Here is a 27,381-nt window from a genome sequence, read left to right on the forward strand (position 1 = left end):
AAGTATTAAGAAAGTCAGTCCTGTATTAGATAATTCAAGAAGTTTGATCACAAATCTGGGTAGTTTAATTTTTCTAATTTTTATTTACATAGAAGATGCAAGGAAGGGCATCCAGCTGTAGAAACACTGCCAGATCTGACTGGCCTGGTGCAGCCTTCGGGCTTCCCAGATCCCAGTTGAACCGTCCAACCCATGCTAGCATGGAAAGCAGACATTAAACGATGATGATGATGATGATGAAGATAAAGAATGCACTTATTGGTTTCTGAAAGAATTATGATAATCAATATGATGAAGTTAAAAAGAACAGTTTTATTTCATTGATTTACTTTCAACTGATGAATATGTCCACATAAATTCAATAATGTTTATCTTGCCCCAACTTACCCAACATTAGGAAGACCAACAATTCCAATTTTTAAATTAGTGCCAACTCGACCAATTAGAGGAGGAATCTGAGCTTCTTCTTTCTTTTTTGGTGCCATTCTGGAAGATAAGATTTATCAATTATTAGAATTAACTTCAAAACAAAGATCTAATAACATAACAGCACTGTAACAGCATTGTATCACAATAATTTAACATAGTGATGTAACATAGTAATCTTTATATATAAAAGTGAAGTTGTGTGTCTGTCTCCTACGATTTAGATTCCTAACTACTCCCACATTTTGCGGTGCAGTTTAACCAAAACCGGGTATCTTATAGTCGTGATTCATATTGAGCCCCTCTGGGTATTAGCGCGCGTCTACGATGAGCCTACGATTTTAAAAAAAATTTACCATCATTTTTTTCCATTTTAATGCATTTTTTCGCTATATATAAGGGAAGTAACTCTCTAAAAATGTCTACGATGAGTCAAGGATTAAAAAAAAAATTACCATCATTTTTTCCCCATTTTTAATGCATTTTTTTGCTATCTTTTGGCTATAACTCTCTAAAAATGCTTATATAGTTATTTCCCTTACAAACCCGAGCAATGCCGGGCGATACTGCCAGTAGAACATAATGTAACAATATTGTAACATTATGATGTAACATATAATGTACCATCATAATAAAACAGTAACTGTAGACCCAGGGTCGCCCTTACTGAGCAGACATATGGTCAAAGACGTTCCAGTCATGATCATTCTCTCTCTCTCTCTCATTTTTCTTTTACATTTCTGCAATGTATGCACAGACATAGCTGTGTGGTTAAGAAGTTTGCTTCCCAACCACACGGCTTCAGGTTCAGTCCCACAACATGGTACCTTGGGCAACTGTCTTCTACTATAGCCCTGAACTGAATAAAATCTTGTGAGTGGATTTGTTAAACAGAAACTCAAAAAGGCCCATTGTATCTGTGCCTCTTTGTCTTGTTATTGTGAGATAGATATAAACAGGTGTTGCCTTTACATAGGTGGTGTCTTTTGTTTCCAGTTTTCTGTGAAAACACATCCAGTCAAAGGAAAAATACTACCTTGCATGGACGAAGATGAGGGTTGACAATAAGAAGGACATCTGACCAAAGAAGGGCATTTGACCAAGGAAAGGCATCTGGTCATAGAAAATCCATCTCAACAAGCATGGAAAAGCAGCTGTTAAAATGAAGGTGGTGAATACATCCTTACTTTTTACAAGGAGAAATGTTCTTAACAAAATATTCCATTACAAGTGTAAGTTATAGAATATTGCAGGTGACACCATTAGGAATGTTGGCTACACAAGATTCCAGAGTTGATGTCAGAAATGAAAGCCATATGTAGACTATATCATCTGACATCAGAAATGATGGCTCTAGAATATTGCAGTAGACGGAATTGACAATGATTGTAAGTTGACATTGTATTTGAAATATAACTCTAATTTTAATAATTACTCTGGAAAGAAAGTGGATAATGGCAAAATTAGTGGAACATCAGACAAAATATGTTGTGGTATTTAGAAGTAACTGTTTACACTCTTGGTTTAATCCTACTGAGCTTAACTTTGCTTTTTAGCTTCAGAAATACCAGTTGCATAATGGGTTGTGCCAATATTAGAAATCAATAATTATTGCAGGAACATATTCTACACCACCACCACTACCATTGTCATCACTTTATAGATTTTCCAAACTGGCACGGACCAGACAGGCTTCACATTCGCAAATTCATCATCATCATCATTTAGCGTCCGCTTTCCATGCTAGCATGGGTTGGACGGTTCAACTGGGGTCTGGGAAGCCAGAAGGCTGCACCAGACCCAGTCTGATCTGGCAGTGTTTCTACGGCTGGATGCCCTTCCTAACGCCAACCACTCCATGAGTGTAGTTGGTGCTTTTTACGTGCCACCCGCACAGGTGCCAGACGGGGCTGGCAAACGGCCACGGACGGATGATGCTTTTTACGTGCCACCGGCACGGGGGCCAGGCGAGGCTGGCAACAGTCACGATCGGATGGTGCTTTTTACGTGCCACCAGCACAGGGGCCAGGCGAGGCTGGCATAAACTTCTAAAATAAATAAATAAATACCAGTTATTTTCTTTCTAAAGAAAGTATGGAAATGAAATCTTTGCTCAAATATCAGAATCAGCATTTATAAAACCCTCTAAATCCTTCAAGAGATGTAGCATTGCTATGGGTTTCTGCTACCAATTTTGTTTAGAGTTATATTTTACAGAGTGGACAGCTCCGAGAATTGGAAGATGTTTCTTAGTTTTCAATTGCTTTGACGATACTGTTGCTGCTGTTGAGCGTAGCAGTCTTCGTCCAGTGGGAGAAGTCCGAAACGTGGTCCTTTGCTATTCGTAAGACCCGCAGAAGAGAAAGCAGGTCAAACCCTGACACCGAGAGCATCGACGGATGGATGAATGCGCATCCAGGCTCAGCAGTTGCGTAGAAAGTCGGGGACAAGAAACAGGAAGAAAGAGTGAGAGAAAGTTGGAGCGAAAGAGTACAACAGGGGTCGCCACCCCACCCCACCCCTGCCGGAGCCTCGTGGAGCTTTTAGGTGTTTTCGCTCAATAAACACACACACACACAACTGTTGCTGCTTCTGATGCTACTGAAGAATCTTTTTAGCTTACAAATGATGGAACACCCTTAAAGAGATTTTCTTTGTAATAAAAACATTCCTGTCTGAAGTCCTTCAGCATCATTATGCCAGGTCATTTACCAAATAAATACTATTCATCATCATTTAACATAATTTTCAGTATTTGCCATTTCATTAACATCTAAATTCATTGATTCCGAAGGAGGGGATAACTGGTTCCTTTACATGTCTCAAAATAGTTTCTAAAAAAAAAAAAATCAGTCTTCATTAAAGCTGAATTGTTCTATCATTCAATCTTTGAAAAGGCAAGAGAAGAACATATGAGACATTAATACTTTTTACTTCATTAGGGTGACAAGCTGGTAGAATCATTAACACACTGCGCAAAGTGCTTAGCGGTATTTCATCTGTCTTTACGTTCTGAGTTTAAATTTGCCTTTCATTCTTTCAGGGTCAATAAAATAAGTACCAGTTGTGTATTGGGGTCAATGTATTTGACTTATCTCTCCCCTCAAATTACTGGTCTTGTGCTAAAATTTGAAATCATTATATTTAACTTCAATAGCTGTTATTTCCTTTTTAAACATTATTTCAGCTATTTTATCTCAAATCTGCAGTGAAAATTACTATTAGGATCCCAAAATTCTTTAATATTAGAATTATAGTCAAGAAGATTCATTCTGTATTTTGGTAGAATTAAAATATTTGCAATGGATTTCATCAAAAGGGAAACATTGGTAAATAAATTAGTTTTATTCAATGGGCTTCATTAAAAAGCTTATTAATTTCTTGAACATGATTTAAAATTGAATGAAAAAAAAAAAAGAAACAATTTCATACAACTGATCAGCACAGCAGTTCTACAACCCAAACTTCCAAGTGTCTGGAGAGACACTCAACACCAATTACAAAGAGTAACACACACATCTGAACAGAGGGAATGATGGAACTTCCTAAATTTCTGATAGAAACTATTGTTGACTTTCTTCCATAACATAAATATTGTCAGTTCTAAAACCCAAACGATTTTTAGTGTTTAATTTCTTTTTTGTTCCCATTCTATATCTAAACAGTCTACATTTCTCATCATCATCATTTAACGTCCATGTTCCATGGGTGGGACGGTATCACAAGAGCTGGCCAGGCTGAAGCCTCCACTGGACTTCTGTGACTGTTTTGGCAGGATTTTTACAGCTGGATGCCCTTCCTAACACCAACCACTCAGCAGAGTGGACTTGGTGCATTTTATGTGGCACAAGTGAGGTGAGTAGCGCTTCTTATGTGGCACAAGCATAGGTAAGGTTTTTACAGTTGGATGCCCTTTTGAACACCAACCACTTTACAGTGTGGACTGGATGCTTTTAAGTGTCACCTGCACTGACAGGGTCACCAAGTACTTGCAAGACAAAAACTTTTAAGAGGGGAGAAGGTATTGGAGGAGGTGATGATGAAAAGTTTATAGTGAGACATTTACAGGTGTCTTGCTGAAGAGGAAGTTCGAGATTAGCTGGAGAGAGAAAGATCTGGGATGAAGACAGAAACAGGTGTGCAACTGCAAAGAAAATACACGGAGGCCCAGCCTGAGGGAAGTGGAGATGAGAGAAAGAGAGAGTGAGAGACTGCAGGATGGAGATGGTGGCAAAATGCCGGGCATGCTCACAGGGAACAGGGATCAGAGCATTATATAAAAACATAAACTCATGAAATGTAGGTACAACTTTTGGTAGTTCTTAACCGAAATATATGACCACTGTAGAAGCTTGTTAACTGTGATATCAATAGATTCATCAAATAAAACATTAACCCTTTAGTATTCAAACTGAACATATCTGGCCAACATATTCTGCTTTATGTTCGACCCATCCAGATCTAGTCTTTCAGACCTTCCCTACAATGTTATTTTTAAAATAAACAATATTATCATTGAAATCTCAAAGTTATGGGATAATGTAGGACAAAATTAAAACAATGTAAATACATAAACATAACATTTGAGAGAGTATTTTGAATGTTAACCCTTTCGTTACCAACCCGGCTGAAACCGGCTCTGGCTCTTTAGTACAAATGTCTGGTTTTCAAAAGTTCTGAATTAAATCCTTCCACCAAACCTAAGTCACAATTTATGTCCCTAACTCTAGCTTAATGATAACGATGCTATTTTACTTAATTCTTTGTTATATTTAAAATAATTGGAAGAAACACTGGGCATCTCAGAATAAATTCAGTAACGAAAGGGTTAAATGATTAAAGTTTTCAAATGAGTTGATTAGTAAATTGTAAACTAAAATTAACATTCCAGAATTTTCTGAGAGAAAATGGTAAATTTTATTTAAATAGACACATCCCTCTTTACTCATACTATCCTCTTCTATGGTTCTCTCCAAACTTCTTCCACCTTGTCTTTCTCAAATTACTATCTTTGGTCCTGATTCTACTTAACCTATTATTAGTTACTTTTCACTTATCATTATTATTGTTACTATTACATTGTTATAATTATTCTTATTACTCCTCCTCCTCCCTGATCCACCCTTATTTTTTTTCCTTCACTTCACCAAACTGATATTTACTGCATCCAACTCAACACCCATTTCTAATTACTTGTCACATTTTCTCCACACTCAACTGCACTTACCTACCCACCCATCTTTTCTGTTCCCCCCTCTCTCTTATATTCACCTTGTACCTTGACCACACATTTCTCTCTCCCTCTCCATCCAGATGGGGAAGCCATGAATTCTCACCTCTTCAGCAACACCCTTATTTCAGTCCCTCAATGATATTTTAATATACATCAATACTATACACCACTCATTTAAGGGGTCTTATCTTGCAAGTACTTGGTGGCCTCACCTCTGCTGGTGCCAAACACACACACACACAAAGAATTAGCTCCCAATATGCTATGTGAAGTGGTTTGCACAAGGAAGGGCTTCCAGCTACAGAATCCATGCCAAAGCAGACAGTAGAATTCAATACAGATTTCTAGCATGTCCGTATATGGACTTCATACATTGTGAACTTCATACATTATGAACTTCATAGCAGTGAAAAAGAGTAGATACGTAGAAGTAGTATATAGCTTCCTTTATTTGGGTGAGCAAGTCAGCAGTAGAGGTGGATACTCCAAGAGCATAGCTACTGGAATAAGAATAGGCTGGGTGAAGTTAAGAGAGCTACTACCTTTGTTGATAACAAAGGGCCTCTCCCTCACAGTGAAAGGTAAATTGTAAGATGCCCATGTGCAAACAGAGGACATGCGAAAGCTTGAAAGAAGTCAAACTAGTATGCTTTGCTGGATGTGCTATGTCAGTGTGCATGTATTACAAAGTGTAACTACCTTGAGAGAAAAACTGGGCATAAGAGGCATCGGATGTGGTATGCAAGAGAGACAACTGTGCCGGTATGGTCATGTGATGCATATGGATAAGGACAGCTGTGTAAAGAAATGCTGATCTCTAATTGTGGAGAGAATCTGTGGAAGAGGTAGATCCAGGAATACATGGGATGAGGTGGGAAAGCCTGATCGCAGAGAAAATAATAACTGATCGAGACCTTTGGCAATTTGCTGTGCTTAAGACACATCAAGCCGAGTGAAATCATTGTTTCTGGTGACATGTAAAAGCACCACCTCTGCCATTGACATGCGAGAGGCACCTGTGATGGTGACATGTAAAAGGCACCCACTACAATCTTGGAGTGATTGGCATTAGGAAGGGCATTGAGCCATAGAAACCAAGCCAAATCAGATTGGAACCAGGTGCAGCTCACTGGCTTACCAGTCCCAGTCAAACTGTTTAACCCATGCCAGTATGGAAAACAGATAATAAGTGATGATGATGATGATATGCAACAGAACCCCTATAACTCATCGAGTTTCTTGAGGACATTACTCGAATCACTGATTGCGGATCCTGGGTGGATGTCGTTTACCTGGACTTTGCTAAGGCTTTTAATTCTGTGCCACACAAAAGACAGCAGCTGACTTGGCAGACACCCATAAAATTATTAACCATCTTACAAACAATAACTCTGAGCACCTTTTCAAACTCCACCTGTCTAACACCAGTGGACATGTTTACAAAGTCAGAAAACAGCACAGCTCCCATGACTTTCGGAAACATTTTTTCACGCTAAGAGTTGCTGAAGCATGGAACAAACTGCTGGCACCAGTAGTTAGTTGTCGGAGCACTGCATCCTTCAAAACTTCCATGCTTCCTGAGATTCGCCAACACTACACTTGATTTTCTCCCCTCCATACACACAGAAGCATGTATCTGACTCATACACTGTTCACTTTCCAGACATACACACACAAGCATTATCTGACTCATACACTCTTCACTTCCCAGACATTTGTACATTACTGCATATACTTTATACGCACTTTTGACAAGTTGTGGTGCACCTGAGCACTGTATACAATAATTTCATTATTATTATTATTATATAAATTAGGAACCCCAATATATAAAATGCTAAAAAGCACTAAATATATGTGAAAAACAGTAATTTTCCTGCTAAATGACTGATATTTTCTTACTAAGAATAGAAGTTACATTTAGCAATAAAACTGCTGTATTGGCAATAATATTCACAACATCTTACAACCCGTCACAGCCCTTCACCATCTGGTACACATCACAACCAGAAAAACTGGGGTTCTTGGATTATACAATTGAAAAAGGTCAATTAAGACAGCAGAGGTTCTTCCTCCACATTTTCTCCTCTTCCGTTTACACACACACTATGAATGATATAAGAGTTGGGGTAAGTCTTACACTCAATGTACAAAATGCCTTTAGACTCTACCACTATTTAGTTACAAAGCACCAGTGCTGGTGCCACATAAAAATAAGCACTCAGTACACTGTAAATTTGTTAGCATTAAGAAGGGCACCCAGCTGTATAAACCCTGCCAAAACATACAATGGAGCCTGGTGCAATTCCTTGGCAAGATGGATGATGGACATTAAATGATAATGATGATGACAATGATGAACTCAGAATGCAATATCTATTGAACACCAACTGCTTTCTTAAAACAAAATCAATTTGGGGGCCACAAGTAGTCTATATATGATGGATGAAATAACTCTAGGAGCAGAGTTAAGACATTAACTTGTAGCAAACTGCTTGATGTGATGAGAAAGTGAATAGTTGTAGACTCTTTTCAGGTACATGGCGCCACTGTCCCCCGTCCCATACCTCCCACACCCTCAGGGTTGGCACACTGAAAGGTAGGTCTGGTAAGATTGTTGAGATGCTTGAACGGAGATGTGTCGATATGTGCTGCATCCAAGAAGTAAGGTGGAGAGGAGGGTCCGCCAGGTTCCTCACAGGCAAAGAACACAGGTACAAGATTTTCTGGGCAGGGAACACTGACGGGGTTGGGGATGTGGGTATACTTCTTGCAGAGAAATGGGTAGATAAGGTAATTGAGGTAATCAGAGTATGCGACAGAATACTTAAAACTAGATTAGTGCTCCATCATGGGTTAGCAACCATTATCTCGCCCTATGCCCCTCAGCCAGGGCTACCCGATGAACAGAAAGGCCGATTCTATGACACCCTCTTGCATACTACCACATTGACGAATGACAGGGACCTTCACTTTGTGGATGGTGACTTCAATGGACATGCCAGTGGCATGTGTAAAAACATTCGAGCGAGGTCATTGCCAGTACCACGGCACGTAAAAGGGCACCATTCGAGCATGATTGTTACCAACGTCGCCTTACTGGCACCTGTGTAAAAAGATTTGAGCGAGGTCATTGTCAGTACCGCCTGACTGGCCCCCGTGCCGGTGGCACGTAAAAAGCACCTGGAATGTGGATTCCTGGAAGAGTGTTCTGGAATTCTTGAAATAAACTTAGTAAGTTATTTGAATTGCAGTAGTAACTCTACCATGGATAGAATAAACTGAATGGTTAATTCCATCCCAAGCACAAATACATAACCAATGCACATATTGGGCTCCTTCCTCACCTTCTCATGTCTTGGACAACAAAGAATTAAGTTAAAATACCCAGTCATGAAGAACGATCCCTGATACAAAACTCAAGTGAGAACCCTAACTTAATATAGCTTCTACACTTGGAATGGTGCTGCATATTTTTATCTCATACCCTATGTTATTACCCCCTATGCCATGACATGCTACTATAGATGTTATTCTAACTGTTCCCTATTTATACAACCAAAGGCACAACTGTAACTATGAAGGAACCTCTATGTGGTCGGTTTCACTTGCGAGAAATAGTAGTCAAATCTCCTTTAAATCACACCGTCTTTAAAAATGTAGTCCAAGATATGCAGCGCCAGATGAAAGACAGGATGATCACAGTTGGAATGGCATTGACTATAGGTTTACTTGATCAAGGCTGGCTGATGGTAAAACGTCATCTGTAACTAATGAGAGTACATTAATTAAAAGTAGATTAGTTTTCCATTTTTTTTTTAAGAGCAAGTTATCTAAATTTATTTATTTTAAATTATTAAATTTTCATCCTAAATTCTGAATTAAAAATGGTAAACTTTTACTATTACACCTGTGTCATGTAATAGGAAATAATCACAATTAACTTTGGTGGAGGAATTTTTTTTTTAATTTTCGAATTTCAAAAAAAAAACAAAAACTTTTCTTTAATTTCTGGATCTTTTTGTTTTTTTTAAATCAATTTAAAATACATACAGGTTGAATTTTTTTTGCTTAAATCCTAACAATGGACCATTAAATGTGTTCGTGGGGAGAAAAATATTAGAAAAACATTAATACGTCAGTGATAAAGAAACGAGCGAGGTAGGTTGGTTGTGAGATGTGCTAAAAATAAAAGCTAAACAGCCCTTAAACCAAACACAAAAACTTTTTGTGGGTTGGGGTGGGGGTCATAATCGTATGAATTCCTGCGTGTAGAACATAAATTCGCAAAATTTTTCTGAAATTTCCGAAAGATAAAACAGTTATGTAGGGTTGAAGGCGAAGGTGTACTAATGCCTTTATATATATATATATATCGCTCCCCAGACACTACAGTATATGTGATGCTTAAATCAGAACTCCACGACTTTGGTAATTAAGCCAATTAGACTGTAATTAGGTAAACAACAGAGTTAAACATAGCGAGGATTACCAATGCTTACAGCATGGTGCCAAGTGAATTACTTAACAACTTCCAAGATAGAAGGAATATTTTTGTTGAAGAACTATTTAATGATTGTGCATAATCACGAGCATCTCAAACAAATATATTCCGAACAAATTAATTACAAATAATAATAATAATCCTTTCTAGGCACAGACTCTGAAATTTGTAGGCAGTGGGTAGTAGATTACACGATCCCAGTGCGTTATTGGTATTTATTTCATCGATCTCCAACGAACGAACGACAAAGTCGACATCGGCGGAATTTGAACTCAGAACGTAAGAAGTCGGAAGAAATGCCGCTGCGTATTTCGATCGGCATATTGACGAGTCTGCTAGTTTGCCGAATCTGTTTAAAAAGTTGCATCATCAACAACACTGATAGAGTTTGACGATGCATAAATAAATAAATAAATAAAAAAAATTATATGGAGTAAAATAATTATTTGATGCAAGTATAATTGTTGGTGGAAGTAGTTTAAGAAAAACCAACCAAGTTAAGTATTGGGTAGATCCCAACTTTAACCATATTAAGTCAACATGGGTAAGGAACACACAATTGAAATTGATCAATGCGGAATTGTTTACGGATGGAGGTAGGGCTTGGTGTTAAATCATTGATATATCAAGTTGGCAGCCGTGAAATAACAGAAAATAAAGTAATCTAGCAGATACACACGTGTTAGGAAAGGATGCCAGAATAACAAGGTACTATAATACATTCATCGTCTTGTTATATAAAATATATATATAAGTATATACAAATACGATTTCATTTGTGCAGGGATCTATTATTAAATGAACACCACCGTAAATTTATTCTTTCAAGTGAGGTAAATACATATTTTACAAATACAGGAAATAAATTAAGGTAAAAAGGTTTTAAATAAATAAATAAATAAATAAATGTGCGTGTGTGTGTGTATACATATGTATATATATATGTGTGTGTGTGTGTATGTGAAGTGTAATCTCACCTGCTGCTTAGTGAAGATGCTGACAAGTGTTGAAAATACCAAAATATGATGTAATAATAATTATATTGGATTGTATTTACATGAATTAACCGCCGGTCCAGTTCCAGTGGCGAGTTGGTATGAGAGAGAGAGAGATAGACAGAGAAAGAGAGAACAAGAGAAAGGGGGATGATAAATAGATAGAAGGAGTGAAGATGAGGTTGAGAAAGAGAGAGAGAGAGAGTGAAAACCGGAAGTTGTTCAAAGTTATCTTCTCCTTAGCCTCGGTAGATTCCAAACTCCTCTCATATTAGGAAATACTGCATCTTTATGTTGATGAAATATTTTACCAATGCAATAACGTTTCTAAAAGTTTAAGTTTATATTTTAAAAAATAATTTAAAGATAATCTTTATAAAGAACTTGTGAAAAATGTAATGAGAATATAGTAAACTTATCAATACATTTTTGTTTTTTATCTAATAGTTTCGTTTTTCACCTGACAGCTCCAACTTTTAGACTATCATTATCTCGTTTGCATTCTTCGGGCACCGAGTCCTGAGAATATCTTTTTAGTGTCTAGGACAGAGTTACCACGTTTATAAGATTAAACCTGTTTTAGTAATATCATAACTTTTTGTTTCTGGTGAGGGATCTATGTTTAGATTTTGCCTGGTTCTAGTTCCCTTGCACCACCCGTCCAGGCTCAGGGTCATTGGTGCAATTATTTCCATAATTTGTTTTATTGATTTGAATATTTTTAAACCCGAGAAGAAGCGTGACAGTATTAATGACTGACGATCTTGGGTATTAGAACTATCTTGGTACATAGAACTGCCAGGCGCCTGAAACCAAATATCGCCAAATGGCTTAGTCTTTATCCCTCGTTACTTTAGAATAAATTAAGTTTCTTGGTTTATGTCTCTCCTGGATAAACGATAAAAGTATTCCAGTTAAGGAGCAGAAAGTGAAAATAGAGGTGAACATCGAAACTAATGAGGGATCATTGAATCCCTTTTTAAAAAAACCATTAGGTTAATAATATACACTAAATTATTTCTTTTAACATAAACAGAATCAGGCCTTTGTCATAACTTCACTTTGATGCTCCTCCACGCGATTTTTTTTCTCCATATAACTTAATGAAAAATGCATATTTTAAAATAAAACCTTCAAGGCACAACATTTTCGAGGATGTCGATTACTATAATGTTGATAACATTTTAGAAAAAAAAATTTTGGCGTAACTTCGGTATAAGTACCGGATACATTTCAAGAAAGTGTTTTTTTTTATATATATATATGGGGGGTTAGCGGTGGGAGAAAAGGGTTTCTGTTATCTTCAGAAATGTAAACAAAGCTACGTGTGTACTTATACCGAAGGATCGCCAAAAAAATTTTTTAATGGTGGGGAGAAGGAGTTTCATATTACCAACTAAAATTGTTTCCATCAAATTTCTGTAACTTTACCATTTTTCTTTTCCCCACCCCCTCTCAGATTTCTACACTTGAGACATAAACATCGCGTATTCTACCCTCAAAAACGTGTCTATCAAAATCATATTTAAAATTTTTCTAAAGAAATTTGGCATTGAGGAGAATGATTGCAAACTCCATCCCAAATTTTTTTAATGTTGAGTGGCTGTGTGGTAAGTAGCTTGCTTACGAACCACATGGTTCTGTGTTCAGTCCTACTGTGTGGCACCTTGGGCAAGTGTCTTCTACTATAGCCTCAGGCCGATCAAAGCCTTGTGAGTGGATTTGGTAGACGGAAACTGAAAGAAGCCCGTCGTGTATATATGTGTATATATATATATGTATGTGTGTGTATATATTTGTGTGTTTGTCCCCCAACATTGCTTGACAACCGATGCTGGTGTGTTTGCGTCCCTGTAACTTAGTTCGGCAAAAGAGATCGATAGACTACTAGGCTTGCAAAGAATAAGTCCTGGGGTTGATTTGCTCGACTAAAGGCGGTGCTCCAGCATGGCCACAGTCAAATGACTGAAACAATTAAAAGAGTAAAAGAAAGTAATCGTAATCTATACATTCAAAAATGTACTTCTGAAAAATTTAATCAAAACATTTTTTTTTTAATAAAAAAAAGTAAACAAACCAGTGAAACCTTTTATATTTTGAAACTAAGTACGTTTGAGTCTTCATTATAACGATGATTAATAAACCGAATTAGTCACTGCTATAATTTCAAAATGAGAATATCAGTTTATTTCAACCATACCAACAAACTCACGAGAAGGTCCCTTTAATATGCGTGACTGCAATATAATGGACAAGTTTTAAATATCTGCTGCAGTAATCTTGTGCTGCTTGTTGAGTGAGTCACCAAGGTTTACTGTAGTCATTGTAACTACATTCAGACCACTTGTGGTATTTCAGCTGTGAATTGATATATTTTAGTTTAACTATAAAGATGATTTAGGGAACAAATACCGAAAGGAGAAGAAAGTTAATCTGTTTTCATATTCAAAGCATTTTTTTGATATCCCTAATTTATAATAAATTTTATATCGATCAATTTTATGTAACCGTTTACTGTTAATCTCTTGACAAAGAACAAGATGCTAACTTCATTTAGAACCATGAGTCAAAAGAGACAGGAAATATCCTTGGTACTATCGCTTTGGCAATTGTAATTTTAGAAGAGATTCAGGAACATAAAGGACATACTTCACTTTTAGCCCCTTTACTGAATATAAGTATAGCTGGATTAATATTGGGTTTAAATTGCTATAGGATCCATACATATATCAAGGGCACCCCATGAGGGAGCAAGTGACTGATGTATTCATATGAAGAAAGATTAGGCATCTAACATATACCAATTTAGGACCACGAAGGACACATAACTAATTAATAATAGTTATATGGAGGAGAGAAAATATTATTTTAATGTGATCTTGGCATTTATAGCCAACAATTGCAGGCAGACTTCACTATGAAAATATTGAGGTCTTAGTTATGGGAACAGAGTTTGCTCAAATTTGCCACTTGAAGTATAAAGGGCTAGAGATGATTGTATATCTTCATAGTAAAAGATTCTGACTTTATGCTAAGCAAATGAAAATAGACATTGCGTACCAGAGAGGCAAACTGATTAGAATGAGTAATTTCAATGTCTATGTTGGAGAAGTTGCCGGGTGTTATTAGAAAGCATAACATGGAGAGATGCAGTCCAAATGAAAATTTTCTTACTTTGTGCTCCAAGCAAATCCTCGGCATTGCCAAGACTATCTTCAAACAGTGTAGAATGGACTTGAATACATCCAGGCTCGAAGTATTAGTCTCCTCAACAGCAGGGTGAAGGAGATGTACACTTTACATGGATAGTGAGAGGAACAAACTGTAGCATGGGTCATGAAATACTCCAAGGACAGGTAGCCTTCAGATAAAACAAAACTAAATCTTCCTTATTAATTAAGAAACCAACAGGAAAGATGTGGGATTGGAATGCAAAGCCCACTTTCAAAAGAGATTTAGCTGTGACTATGGAATTGTGAGAAATACAACAGCAAATACTTGGAAACATAAACGTAAGATTCTTGCTTGAAGAACACTTTATGGCACAGTTAAGACAGCATCTGTGAAAGCAACACTTAATCAAGACTAGTTTGATTGTAACAATACCACTGCGATTCTCCTGTTCAGCTAAAATATCTCTTGGCATTCAACATTCAATTAAACTCAAGTAAATTCAGAGAAGCTAGGATGGGATTACAACAATATATATTTCTTTATTACCCACAAGGGGCTAAACATAGAGGGGACAAACAAGGACAGACAAAGGTATTAAGTCAATTACATCGACCCCAGTGTGTAACTGGTACTTAATTTATCGACCCTGAAAGGATGAAAGGCAAAGTTGACCTCGGTGGAATTTGAACTCAGAACATAACGGTAGACGAAATACCGCTAAGCATTTCGCCCGGTGTGCTAACGTTTCTGCCAGCTCGCCACCTCTTACAACAATATACCAGAGGAAACTGAAGTGGTAGGAAAACCAAATGGTTGCATTGCAAACTCAGTGGCTCCATACATAGAAGGAGAGATGGAACCTTAGAGAAGAGGTACCACTTAGCAGAAGTTAGCAGACGGATAAACAATATTGCAAAGAGAAACATCAAATTCTTAATCACTTTGCAGAACTCTTCCACAAAATGCTCAATGTATTAATGCATGGTATGTAGCAAACCCTGAGAAATGTGATACAACACACTGTTGATGCATGAATGGAAGATCTGCTAAGAGTAGGGGAGGTTTTGGATAAAACAGAGTCACTCACAGATTGATAGGAGGCCTTCAGAATGGATGAGATCCAAGCACAAGTTTAGAAAATAGAAAAGATAAGCTGCTGCTGCTGCTCCTCCTCCTCCTCCAGTCATAACAGAGGAATTTAAGGTTGCCCATGGGAACCACTATGTGCTGATGATCTGTGAAAGGACTGGAAAAGAAATTCCAGGTGTGGAAGCAAAACCTGGGATCATAGGGCTTTAAAGTTAACTTAGCAAAAGCAAGGTCCTAGTAAACCAGAAAATGGAGAGGATACTACTCACTTCAGGTGAATGGCCCTGTTCAATATATAGGAAAGGCATAGGCAGGAATTCCATATATATAGTGTACCTAGTGCAAGCTATTGACACATGGGAGGTGCAGTGAAACAGTCGAAAGATCAACAAAGAAAGTGGTGTTCATATGTGGAAGATGTGCAGCAGCCATAAAGCTTACAGATACATGGGAAACAGATTTTGTCAAATGCCCTGGCAGCAATGCTACATGGTAATAAGACATGGGCTCTGAATGTGAAAGATAATGTGAGGATAAGAGAAGAATGTAGCTGGTATGTTCCATCATCATCTTCTTAATGTTTGCTTGGGTTGGACAGATCCTCCTACATGGTTTTTCCCCATTTGTCATCTCCTCTGTAAGGTTCAGCATCCTGAGATTGGCCATCATTACCTCTACCCATATCTTTCTCACTCTTTTTCCACAGTTCCCCTCAACTGGGATCACCAACCATTTTTTTCATTGTCATCATCATTATTTATAGCATGTTCACACCAAATTAGAATTAAAGGGGGATCAGCTAAGAAGCGTTTAGAAAATTGGTCAACCCATTTTAAAAACCTCCTTGGGAAGAATGCCAAAATCCCTGATAACCCCACTCTTCCAAGTGTGCCTATATCAGACACGCTGGACATCAACACCTCCCCTTTTACCATATTTGAACTAACAGCAGCCACCAAGCAACTAAAAGCCTCAAAAGCATTTGGTCCCGACAACATCCCAGCTATAATTTGGAAGGATGATAGATTTCTCACACTTTTGCTCAACCTCTGCAACCACACACTTTCCACCTTTGTCGCTCCAAAGATTTGGCACCAATCTCAAATCATCCCAATACCCCAAAAAGGCGATTTATCCCTCATCACCAACTACAGGGGTATATCTCTAATGTCAATTGCTGCAAAACTGTACAACAAACTGATCCTAAATCGTCTTGTCCTTTTTGTTGAACCTTTGCTCCGAAAGAACCAAAATGGATTCAGACATGGACGCTCAATGCTGAGCCAGATACTATGCCTACGCAGAGTTATTGAAGAATCAAAAGCATTTAATCGCGATCTTGCAATGGTATTTGTAGACTTTTCTAAAGCGTTCGATTCTGTAGATAGGTACAAGATGTTTGAAATCATTAAGCTCTATGGGATACCAGACAAAATCATTTCTGCCATCAAGGTCCTCTACACAGATACGTCTTCAACCATCTTAACCCCTGACGGAGAAACATCATCTTTCTCAATCAAAGCCGGAATACTGCAGGGAGACACACTCGCCCCATTTCTTTTCATCATTGTTGTTGATTATGTGCTCAGTATGTCAGTTGTTACCATCTCTGGCAAGGGCTTTGAAATAAAACCAAGAAGAAGTTCCAGACACCCAGCTGAGTACTTGACAGACACTGACTTTGCTGATGATATCGCTCTTATCAGTGATTCTCTCTCCAATGCCCAGTCTCTTTTACAATCTCTTGAACAAGCCTCAAATTGTGTAGGTCTTTACCTCAATGAGGCCAAGACTGAATACACAAACAAGTGCCTGTCCAACAGTGATTGCATCATCCATACTCTCAACAATGCGCCCTTAAATATGGTTTCTGATTACAAATATCTTGGGTCATACATATCATCATCTGGAAAAGACTTTCTAACTAGAAAGGGTATGGCCTGGTCAGCCTGTAATGACATGCATAAGATCTGGTCATCAAATCTAAGTAGAGACTTCAAACTTGAAATCTTCAAAGCCACAGTCGAACCAATTCTACTATATGGCTCAGAAACCTGGACGTTATCAAAGAAGCTTGAGAGGCGGTTGGATGGAACCTACACTTGCCTCCTTATGAGAGCTCAAAATCTCTCGTGGAAGCGCCATCCAACCAAAATGCAAATATATGGGAAACTACCACCTGTGTCATCTCTTGTGAAAGGTAAGAGAGTCCAGTTTGCTGGACATTGTTGTAGAGCTGAAAAAGAGGTTATTTCTACTCTTTTCCTCTGGAAGCCATCTACTCGCAATACCAGAGGGCGCACACTCTCCTACCCTGATGTAATCTCCAGGGATACAGGCATCCAGCAACAGGACCTCCATAATGCCATGATGGACTGTGAAGTCTGGCATAGCATGGTAAATTCCATTGTCTCGACCACGGTCGAACAATGATGAATGATGATGATCACACCAAAGCACCCTAATGTCTTGCCCATTACAACATTTAATTCCTTATAGTTCTATATTTAAGAGATGAGGAATTACATTATTTACATTATTTATATTTGATGGATATTTAGCCTCATCTTGTTTGTTATTAACACAACATTTTGGCTGATATACTCTCCAGCCTTCATCAGGTGTCTTGGAGGAAATTTTGAACCTGGGTTCTCATTCCTAAGGCATTTTTTGATGTTGTTATAATTATTGTTGTTGTTGTTGTTATTATTATTCAGGTCACTGCCTGGAATCAAACTCGGAATCTTGGGGTTAAGAGCATGGGTTATTAACCCTAAGATTCTGAGTTCAATTCCAGGTAGTGACCTAAATAATAGACAGGTTAGCTAGGGAAGTTAAGCAGTTGTGGTCGATGAAAAAGGTAGCAGTAGCACCAATAATTGTCGGAGCCCTGGGAACAGTGAGAAAAAATCTCAAGAAGTACATGGAACAAATAGGGGCTGCAATAAGGGTGGAGCACTTGCAGAAAACAGCACTGCTTGGAACCACTTGAATACTCTGGAAGGTGCTCAAAAAATAGGAGGTGTTTCCTTAAGCGGAAAGTGTAACCTCTCGAAAGAGCTGTTCTTCACTCCTGCTCCAGAGCATCGGCTGCGGGGTCACTCCGAAAAGCTCTATCTGCAACGATTTCATCTCAATCGAAGGAGAGGGGCTTTCTCCGTCCGGGTTATGGATCCGTGGAATAAGCTGCCAGATGAGATAGTGAAGATACCGACGACCGCTCGGTTCAAAGTCTCTCTTGACCAGAAATGGCCTGAACTCTTTGCATGAACACCACCCTGTACATAACTCCATGTCCCCCTACATGGCCTTGCTTTTTGCTTTTTGAGCCCAAAAATTAACTTAACTAACTTCACTGGTAGTGAACAGCTGACACTGTAGTATATCTTCAGCGTTGTGCAAAGGCAATAATAATAATAATAATAATAATAATAATAATAATAATAATAATAATAACATCAAAGAAAATACCTTAGGAATGAAAACCCAGGTTCGAAATTTCCCCCAAGACACCTGATGGAGGCTGGAGGGTATATCACCTGAAACGCTGTGTTAACAAACAAGATGAGGACAAATAATAATGTATTTAATTCCTTTCCTACTCATTTTGATTTGCAACTCATTTGTACTTCATTATTTAAACACACAACCATCACACATCATCTGCATGTTTTTGTTTGTTAGAAATAAACTTGTGGAAGTTAATTATTTATGCTGACATTCTAACTCTCATATAATTCCTTCAGCTGATCAATGGAGACATTGCTACAATGATATTTATTGCTTCATCACTACTTCAATCTAATTCATTGTAATTAATCTTATTAATATCGTGATTAGTTTTCTTATTACAATAAAATACCTGTTATTCTAATGAGCTTACCTGATTAATAATAACTCACGTATTCTGAAAGCTGTAAATGTATTTACTAAAGTTAAATAACCTTACTATAACAATGGTTTCTAACACTGAGGTAAGGACAGAGGTAAGTGTATGTGTGTGTGTGTGTGTGTGTGCAAGGCACACTCCATTAAATTGGTCATGTTAAACACCTGCCAGAGAAGTGAAAGGCAAAGTGACTGATCACAGAACATAAAGGATTGAAGTTAACACCATCCAGTTAATAGATTTTAAAGTACATCAGTGACATAAAATAGCAGGTAAATCTCTTTGGTGTAAATGTCAGTGACGTAAATGGAGATAATTTGATCAACAGAGAGTGTTTGTCAGTAAACATAAAACACCACCTGGTATCAACAGTTGGGTCTACTTCATCACAAGTGGCAACACAGTGGACTCTGCTAAAGGTACCCAAGGACCAGGTAGAAGAGTTAAAGTATGTGACAACAGAGCAGACTCTATTGTAGGTCCCCAAGGACCAGGCAATGGTGTAAAACTGGCTGACACCAAAGTGAACTCTGCTAAAGGTCCATAGAGACCAGGTGATGGTGTGAAACTGGTTAACAATAGAATGGATGCTGCTAAAGAGACCCAAGGATCAGTTGATGGTTTTAAACTGGGTGACAACAGAAATTACTGCTAAAAGTATTCAAGGCTGGCTCCTGGCTTGATGGAGCTGGGGTCATTCCAAATTAGTGATCCCAGAGACGTCCTCATGCATAAAGCCTACCAAGTCCACTAGTGCTCTCCATTGCTGACGGTCCAAAGCCAGCCCCTCTGTATCCTCCAAGTTGATGTTGAGCCTCTGTAGATCTCCCCCAATCACATCCAGCCATCTGGTGTAGGACCTGCCATGCAGCCTCTTCTGGCTTGCAGTTGCTGCATTGAATGAGTGTAAAACCCTGGCAGGATGATCTAGTGGGAGACAGAAGACATGTCTGTACCAGCACATTTGATGGATGGCTATGCGGTGGGAGGCTGTGAGCTGATGCATGCATACATGCAGTTGTAAGTGTGATGATAGTATCTGATCTTCTTGATGGTCCTCAGAGCTCTGCTATTGAAGTTGTTGATCTTCTTTGCCAGGATTTTCAAGAGGGACCACATTTCTGCTCCATAGAGGAGAATGGAGAGGATTGATGTGTTGTAGATGCAGAGCTTCGTCTTCTAGGAGATAGAGTAGTGGGTGATGGAGAAGAAAGCTGAAATTCTTCAGAATCAAGAACTATTGAAAAGGTTGCAAGATGCAACGAAAATTTTAGGAAAATAAAAATAAGAAAAAAGTGGAAATTTTACCAGTGAGTGTGTTACATTATAAGGCACAAAAAGAAAATGACTCTCTCCAGACACAACAGGATATGCTTCAACACATGAACTCATATAAAGAATCTTGCAAACCAAATCCAAAAATGAAAAATCAATATTATTATTTTCCAAAAGCAATTATATGTTAAGTTAATTAGTAGGAATGTTGTCTTGAGGTTTGGTGACAACAAGTCTCCTCAAGTCTCAAGAATCTTTCTTGGAATTCTTGCACAAAAAAGGATAGTACTTCTGTAGGTCAACAATGTGACTTTCAATTCCAATATCTTCCAGTTTCTTAGGTAGCAGTTTGGGTGCCAAATGAACCAATTACTATAAAAATAATTGTTATCTTGGTCTCAGACACTCTTTACTTATTATGGTAGGCTCATTTCCTTAATAGCATTCCATTACAGTTCTGTTGTTTTGAGTCCATGTTCTAATCTTTGTAGCAGTATCTGGATAATGACCAGGTCCACCCTGCTGAATAGTGGGACACTTGCCATGTCTTATACTCACAAAGAGGAGTGCAGTGTTGAGATGTCACAACCACAAGTTTTTTTAATTGCGACACAATCTATAGGGGGCAGCCTTCTACCCTTTGTAGTAGGCTTATCCCCATAAAGGTAATCTTTGATGCTGATGTTCCAGGGGTATGGATCCACATAGCTGTGGCATTAGCTATCTTGCTGGCTTTGTTCACCAAACAACAAGCCACTACTCATCTCCTTAAATATTCAGTATATATCTTAAGATTCTAAGCTGTACCAAAAAGATATGTCCTCTGTTGTGTCACAAAGGTAATAGTTTTGTTGGATAGATAAATCTATTCAGAGATATTTTCAGACACTGGACCCAGTGATCCTATTACAACAGGAATGACCCCTTTTTCTCTGCAATTTCAAGACCTGTTTAACTCCCACTGTAGATCCTGTAATTTATCTATTCTTCCATTTTCTTTCCCCTTTACTCAGGTGTGAAATGGATCAGTTACATCTTTTAGATCTCAAATTCTAGTATCTTTCTCTAAAACAATATTTGGTTATGACTGTTTCAGTTCTTTGTCTCCCTCTCTCTGGATTGTGTTTTTTTATTACATTTCCTGGCTTTCTATCCACTTGCCATGTGTTTCCAGTCATTGTGTATCTGTGTATACACATTATATATATATATATATATATATATATAGGCGTAGGAGTGGCTGTGTGGTAAGTAGCTTGCTTACCAACCACATGGTTCCGGTTCAGTCCCACTGCGTGGCATCTTGGGCAAGTGTCTGCTGCTATAGCCCCGGGCCGACCAATGCCTTGTGAGTGGATTTGGTAGACGGAAACTGAAAGAAGCCTGTCGTATATATGTATATATATATATGTATGTGTGTGTATATGTTTGTGTGTCTGTGTTTGACCCCTAGCATTGCTTGACAACCGATGCTGGTGTGTTTATGTCCCCGTCACTTAGCAGTTCGGCAAAAAGAGACCGATAGAATAAGTACTGGTCTTACAAAGAATAAGTCCCGGGGTCGATCCGCTCGACTAAAGGCGGTGCTCCAGAAAAAAGAAAGAAAAGATATATATATACATGTTTTTAGCTTTTTTATGAAGCCAAAACAATGCAAGTTCTGAGAATTAATACAAGTTGATGGTTTGTACTTTTACCTTGCATTTCAATATTTTGGGGTTAGGACCTCTTCTATCAATTTGTCTGTCTACCTGCCTGCCTGCCTGTCTGTCTGTCTGTCATCACAAGGGTGCTCCTCTTCCTCACTAGACCCTTGTTTCTGCTACATATGGGATTTGGCAGTAACTGGCATAATATTTTCAATTAAATGAGATTCAACTGTGTCCACTAGTAGCCATATGATATAAAGTCTTCCTTTTAAGTCTAAAAGTCTGTTGGAAAAATATGTGCCTCATTTCTGTGCTGACGTGGAAGAGATGATGTTTTGAATGGTTTTTGCCAGGGACCAGTCACAAACATGCTATTTCCATTGGAGTGTCCAGTTGCAGACCTCCCTTTAACCCACCTCCTTTTTACCGATCTTGACCATGAGGTCCTTACTATAATCTGTTCCCGTGGTAGTTGTGACAATGATGTTGGTGGTGATCATCACGACAATGATGACAAAGGGGATGTTGGTGATGATGATGATGATGACAATGTAGTTTTAGTGCTGCTGCTACTGATGATGATTATGATGATGATGCAATTTTATAGCTAACAAACCAGACTTATTTTATTAAAACTAAAGTAAATATAAATGAAAAAAATTAAAAGAAGTCATCAAAATTTAATTTCTTGGAAAATATTTTTACATTTTTATAACTGAAAAATATATGCAAAAATATCAGTTTTTGGAGTAAAACTCTGCATCTGGTAAGAATGTTTGAGGCTGTTGATAAGTTTAAGGGTTTCTTCAGCAAAACCGAAGATGTGTAGTTAGCACTGAGAGATATATTCCCACGTGGGGAGGTTGGGGAAGTGGTGGGAGGTTAAAGGAGGAGGAGTAACATGTTTATATAGAAATATAAAAAAAAAGAAATAGGGAGAAACTACAAAAAATATTTTTGATTCTGAATAAATAATAATGAGGATAATAACAATAATAATAATATATATATATATATATATATATATATATATATATATATATATATGTGAAAGAAACCAAAAATGCATGAAACAAAACTCTGCTACTGATTCTCAAATTTCTATGGCAGCATCTGATGCTAGCATGTCTGTGAAACTACTCAGGATTCCAAAGAGGAGAACCGTTTTAGAGTTTATGGTTTAAAGATGGGAACAATAATTCATATGTATATATTGATCAGCAGTTGAGAACTGGCATTATGTCTACCTAATTTGTACTCTGAGTCGTTAAATGAGAATACATACACACACAAGCACACACACACACACACAAGCACAGTGAGATATGTATATATATACAATACACATCATATATATATATATATATAATATATATATATATATATATATATATATATATATATATATATATGCATGCATCCATCCACCATACATACATACATATATATTATTATAATGGAATAATTACTATGAAGAATTGTGTAGAATATATTGTATAAAAGATCATGATAAGTCTACATTAATTCACATAGTTGTTTTCTTGTGATTTACCTTGCATTTACTTCGCATTGTTTTGGCCTTACCCACGATCTTTTATACAATATATATATATATATATATATAGAGAGAGAGAGAGAGAAGCGTGTACATATGGATGAAGGCTTACTTGCAGTTAGTGATTCTGCTAAGAAGGAGGGCTGGAAGTGCCTCTATGAAAGGTTGCTAAATGTAAAGGACACATGGGATAAGAAGAGCGTAGCTAATGTGCACCCAACAGAGGAACCAGCTATCCAAATCAACTGTAGCTTAGTAGATAAAGCAATTTAGGATTTAAAGTTAGGGAAAGCTCTTGGCCCATCAGATATCACTGCAGAGATGCTTAAAATATCTGGTGGAGTGAGACATAGCCTAGTCATCAGTATAGTTAATCAGGTTATCCACATGGGGTCATACTCAATGTCTGGTGTAGCAACTGTTACAAAGGTAAAAGTGATGCCTTAGACAGAAATAATTACAGGGGCATCAAATTGCTGGACCAGGTGACGAAAGTTACAGAAAGGGTCATAGCTCAATTAATTAGGAAGAGAGTTAGCCTACATGAGATGCAGTTTGATTTTGTGCCCAGCAAAACTAATACTGATGCTATCTTCCTGGTGAGGCAACTGTAGAAGTACTTGGCCAAAAATAAGCCTATGTATTTGGCTTTTGCTGACATGGAGAAAGCCTTTGACAGGGTCCCCTACTCCCTTATCTGGTGGGTAATATGGAAGCTAAGGATAGATGCACAAGCCATGCAGAGTGATGCTGTCAGTAAGCTGAACTTTGCGAATGAGTTAAGCTAGGAATTTAGTGTACAAGTAGAAGTCTGCCAAGGATCAGTTTTCAGCTCCTCCTCGTTATCATAGTGCTCCAAGCTATAATTGAGGAATTTAAGACTAATGGCACTTGGGAGAACCTCTACATTGAAGACCTTGTTCTTATTTCTGACTTACTTCCAGAACTAGAGAAGAAATTTCAGGTATGGTAGCAATGTCTGAAAACAATGAGCTTTAGAGTCAATTTAGCAAAGACGAAAGATCTAATAAGTAAACAAACAAATCACAGATCCCTTCAGGAAGATGGCCCTGCTCAATATCTAGAAAAGGTGGAAGGAGAAGCTCTATAAGTTGTGCCCAGTACAAGATATGAACCCAGAAGAGGCGCAACACTATCACTGGGGATTAACAGGGAAAGTAGTCTTTATATGTGGCAGATGTGCAGATACATTAAACACCAGAAATATACAGAAAATATACTCTCTTAGATGTCTGGGGGCTCCTTAGAAGTAGTGAATATTTTCTGTTACTTGTGTGACCAAGTTAGCAGTGGTGGAGGTTGTTCTGAAAGCAACTAGCTACTAGAACGAGAACAGACTGGGCAAAGTTTAGAGAGTTCCTACCTTGAAAGAAGTGAAGCCAGCATGCTCTGCTGGATGGGTAATGTCAGTGTGCATATATGACAGAGTGTAAGTGATTTGAGAGAAAAACTGGGTATACGAGGCATCAGACGTAGGGGGCAGACTTCTACTTGTACACTAAATTCCTAGCTTAACTCATTGGCAAAGTTCAGCTTACTAAATTTGACAGTTTGCATAAAAGGAAAAGGAAACACAGTATCCCATTCCAAAAATAAAATTATTTAAAAAGATTTCTCATAGAATTATTCATATTGTTTTAAGATTTGTTTTAAACAAAAGATTATTAGAATAAAAAATATAATGATATATAATAACATTTACAATAAAAATCAGGCATGAAATCATTTTATATTAAAAAAAGTATGATATTAATAAGTATAAAAATTGGCAAGTATTTAATATATTTATCTATATTAAAAACAGTGAAGGCACATGGGTCAGTGTTAGAGTGTTGGGCTCACAATCATGTGGTAGATAGCTTGACTCCCAGACTGGGCTGTGTGTTGTGTTCTTGAGCAAGACACTTTATTTCACATTGCTCTAGTCCATTCAGCCACTGGTGCCAAGCTGTATCAGCCCTTCCCTTGGATAACACCGGTAGCATGGAGAGGGGGAGGCTAGTATGTATGGGTGACTGTTGGTCCTCCATAAACAACCTTGCCTAGACTTATGCCTCAGAGGGGAATTTTCTAGGTGTAATCCCATAGTCATTCATAACTGAAGTGGGGTCTCTACCCTTTATACTCAAACCACTATAATTATATATAACAATTAAGACCAGATTTTTTTTTATCTTTAAACGAACTTTATATATTAAATAACACCACAAATGATATATATTTTAAACAACCAGAGATACATATAGTTCAAACCGCTACAACCACAGGCCTCAATCTTCAATTTATTCATTACAATAAATCAAATTAAAATATTCTATAATTAAAAAAATCATAAATAAGAATTAAATAAAGAATATATATATATGTAGGCGTAGAAGTGGCTGTGTGGTAAGTAGCTTGCTAACCAGCCACACGGTTCTGGGTTTAGTCCCACTGTGTGGCATCTTGGGCAAGTGTCTTCTACTATAGCCTCGGGCCGACCAAAGCCTTGTGAGTGGATTTGGTAGATGGAAACTGAAAGAAGCCTGTCGTATATATGTATATATATATAAGTGTGTGTGTATATGTTTGTGTGTCTGTGTTTGTCCCCTTAGCATTGCTTGACAACCGATGCTGGTGTGTTTACGTCCCCGTTACTTAGCGGTCCGGCAAAAGAGACTGATAGAATAAGTACTGGGCTTACAAAGAATAAGTCCCAGGGTCGATTTGCTCGACTAAAGGCGGTGCTCCAGCATGGCCGCAGTCAAATGACTGAAACAAGTAAAAGAGTAAAAGAGTATATGTATGTGTGTGTATGTGTGTTTGTGTTTGTCCCTCTAGCATTGCTTGACAACCGATGCTGGTATGTTTACGTCCCCGTCACTTAGCAGTTCAGCAAAAGAGACCGATAGAATAAGTATTGGGCTTACAAAGAATAGGTCCCGGGGTCGATTTGCTCGACTAAAGGCGGTGCTCCAGCATGGCTGCAGTCAAATGACTGAAACAAGTAAAAGAGTATAAATAAATCAACTAGATCATGGCTGGGAGATAACAGTTTACTCAAAGTAGCCACCTTCAGCTTCCATCTGGACCTCAAAATGGCTCTGGAACCTGGCAAGTATATCCCTGTATCTACAAAACCTTATTGATCTTGGCCATCAGCTTGGCCTTGGTATTGCAAGCAGCAGAGCAGTTGGTGTCTTTCTCAATCACACTCCATACAGAGTAATCCATGGGATTACAATTAAGGGAATTAGGGGGCCAGAAATCAGGGCTTGTGAAGTTGTAGAAATTCTATGGCAAGTTGTTAAATCCTGCTGCCACACATATGGCCTTCTAGCAGCAACTTGCTCCAGCTAGGGTTAGACCACAGTCTCCAGCAGCTGCATGTAATCGCCTGAATTGGGCCTAAGTCCCTGTTCAAAGATGTAGGATGGCATGATGTCACCCTCACTGGTGATGCACCCAAAGACCATCACAGTTTGGGAGAACTTGGTTTCCATGATACATGGGACATTGCATGGATTTGCATGCAAACCAGCTGTTGTTTAGGGTGTTGTGCAACTGGTCCTGGCAGAAGTACTTTTCATCT

General features: G+C 38.0%; 1 protein-coding gene across 2 annotated transcripts in view; it reads right to left on the reverse strand.

Annotated features, from left to right (window-relative positions):
• LOC115209271 (obg-like ATPase 1) overlaps window positions 1-11,322 on the reverse strand; it is a 37,592-nt gene extending 26,270 nt beyond the window's left edge. The window contains exons 1-2 of one of the 2 annotated variants that reach the window (XM_029777577.2): window positions 11,221-11,322; window positions 388-486 (exon numbers count right to left, since the gene is read on the reverse strand). In XM_029777577.2, coding sequence (XP_029633437.1) covers window positions 388-485 — 98 coding nt within the window. In that variant the 5' untranslated portion in view covers window position 486; window positions 11,221-11,322. Of the gene's footprint in view, window positions 1-387; window positions 487-11,140 lie in introns of both variants that reach the window. The other variant, XM_029777575.2, reaches the window with a different exon arrangement.
• Window positions 11,323-27,381: the final 16,059 nt, after the last annotated feature.

Source organism: Octopus sinensis, linkage group LG3 (genome assembly GCF_006345805.1).
Source record: "Octopus sinensis linkage group LG3, ASM634580v1, whole genome shotgun sequence".
Taxonomy (NCBI): Eukaryota; Metazoa; Mollusca; class Cephalopoda; order Octopoda; family Octopodidae; genus Octopus; species Octopus sinensis.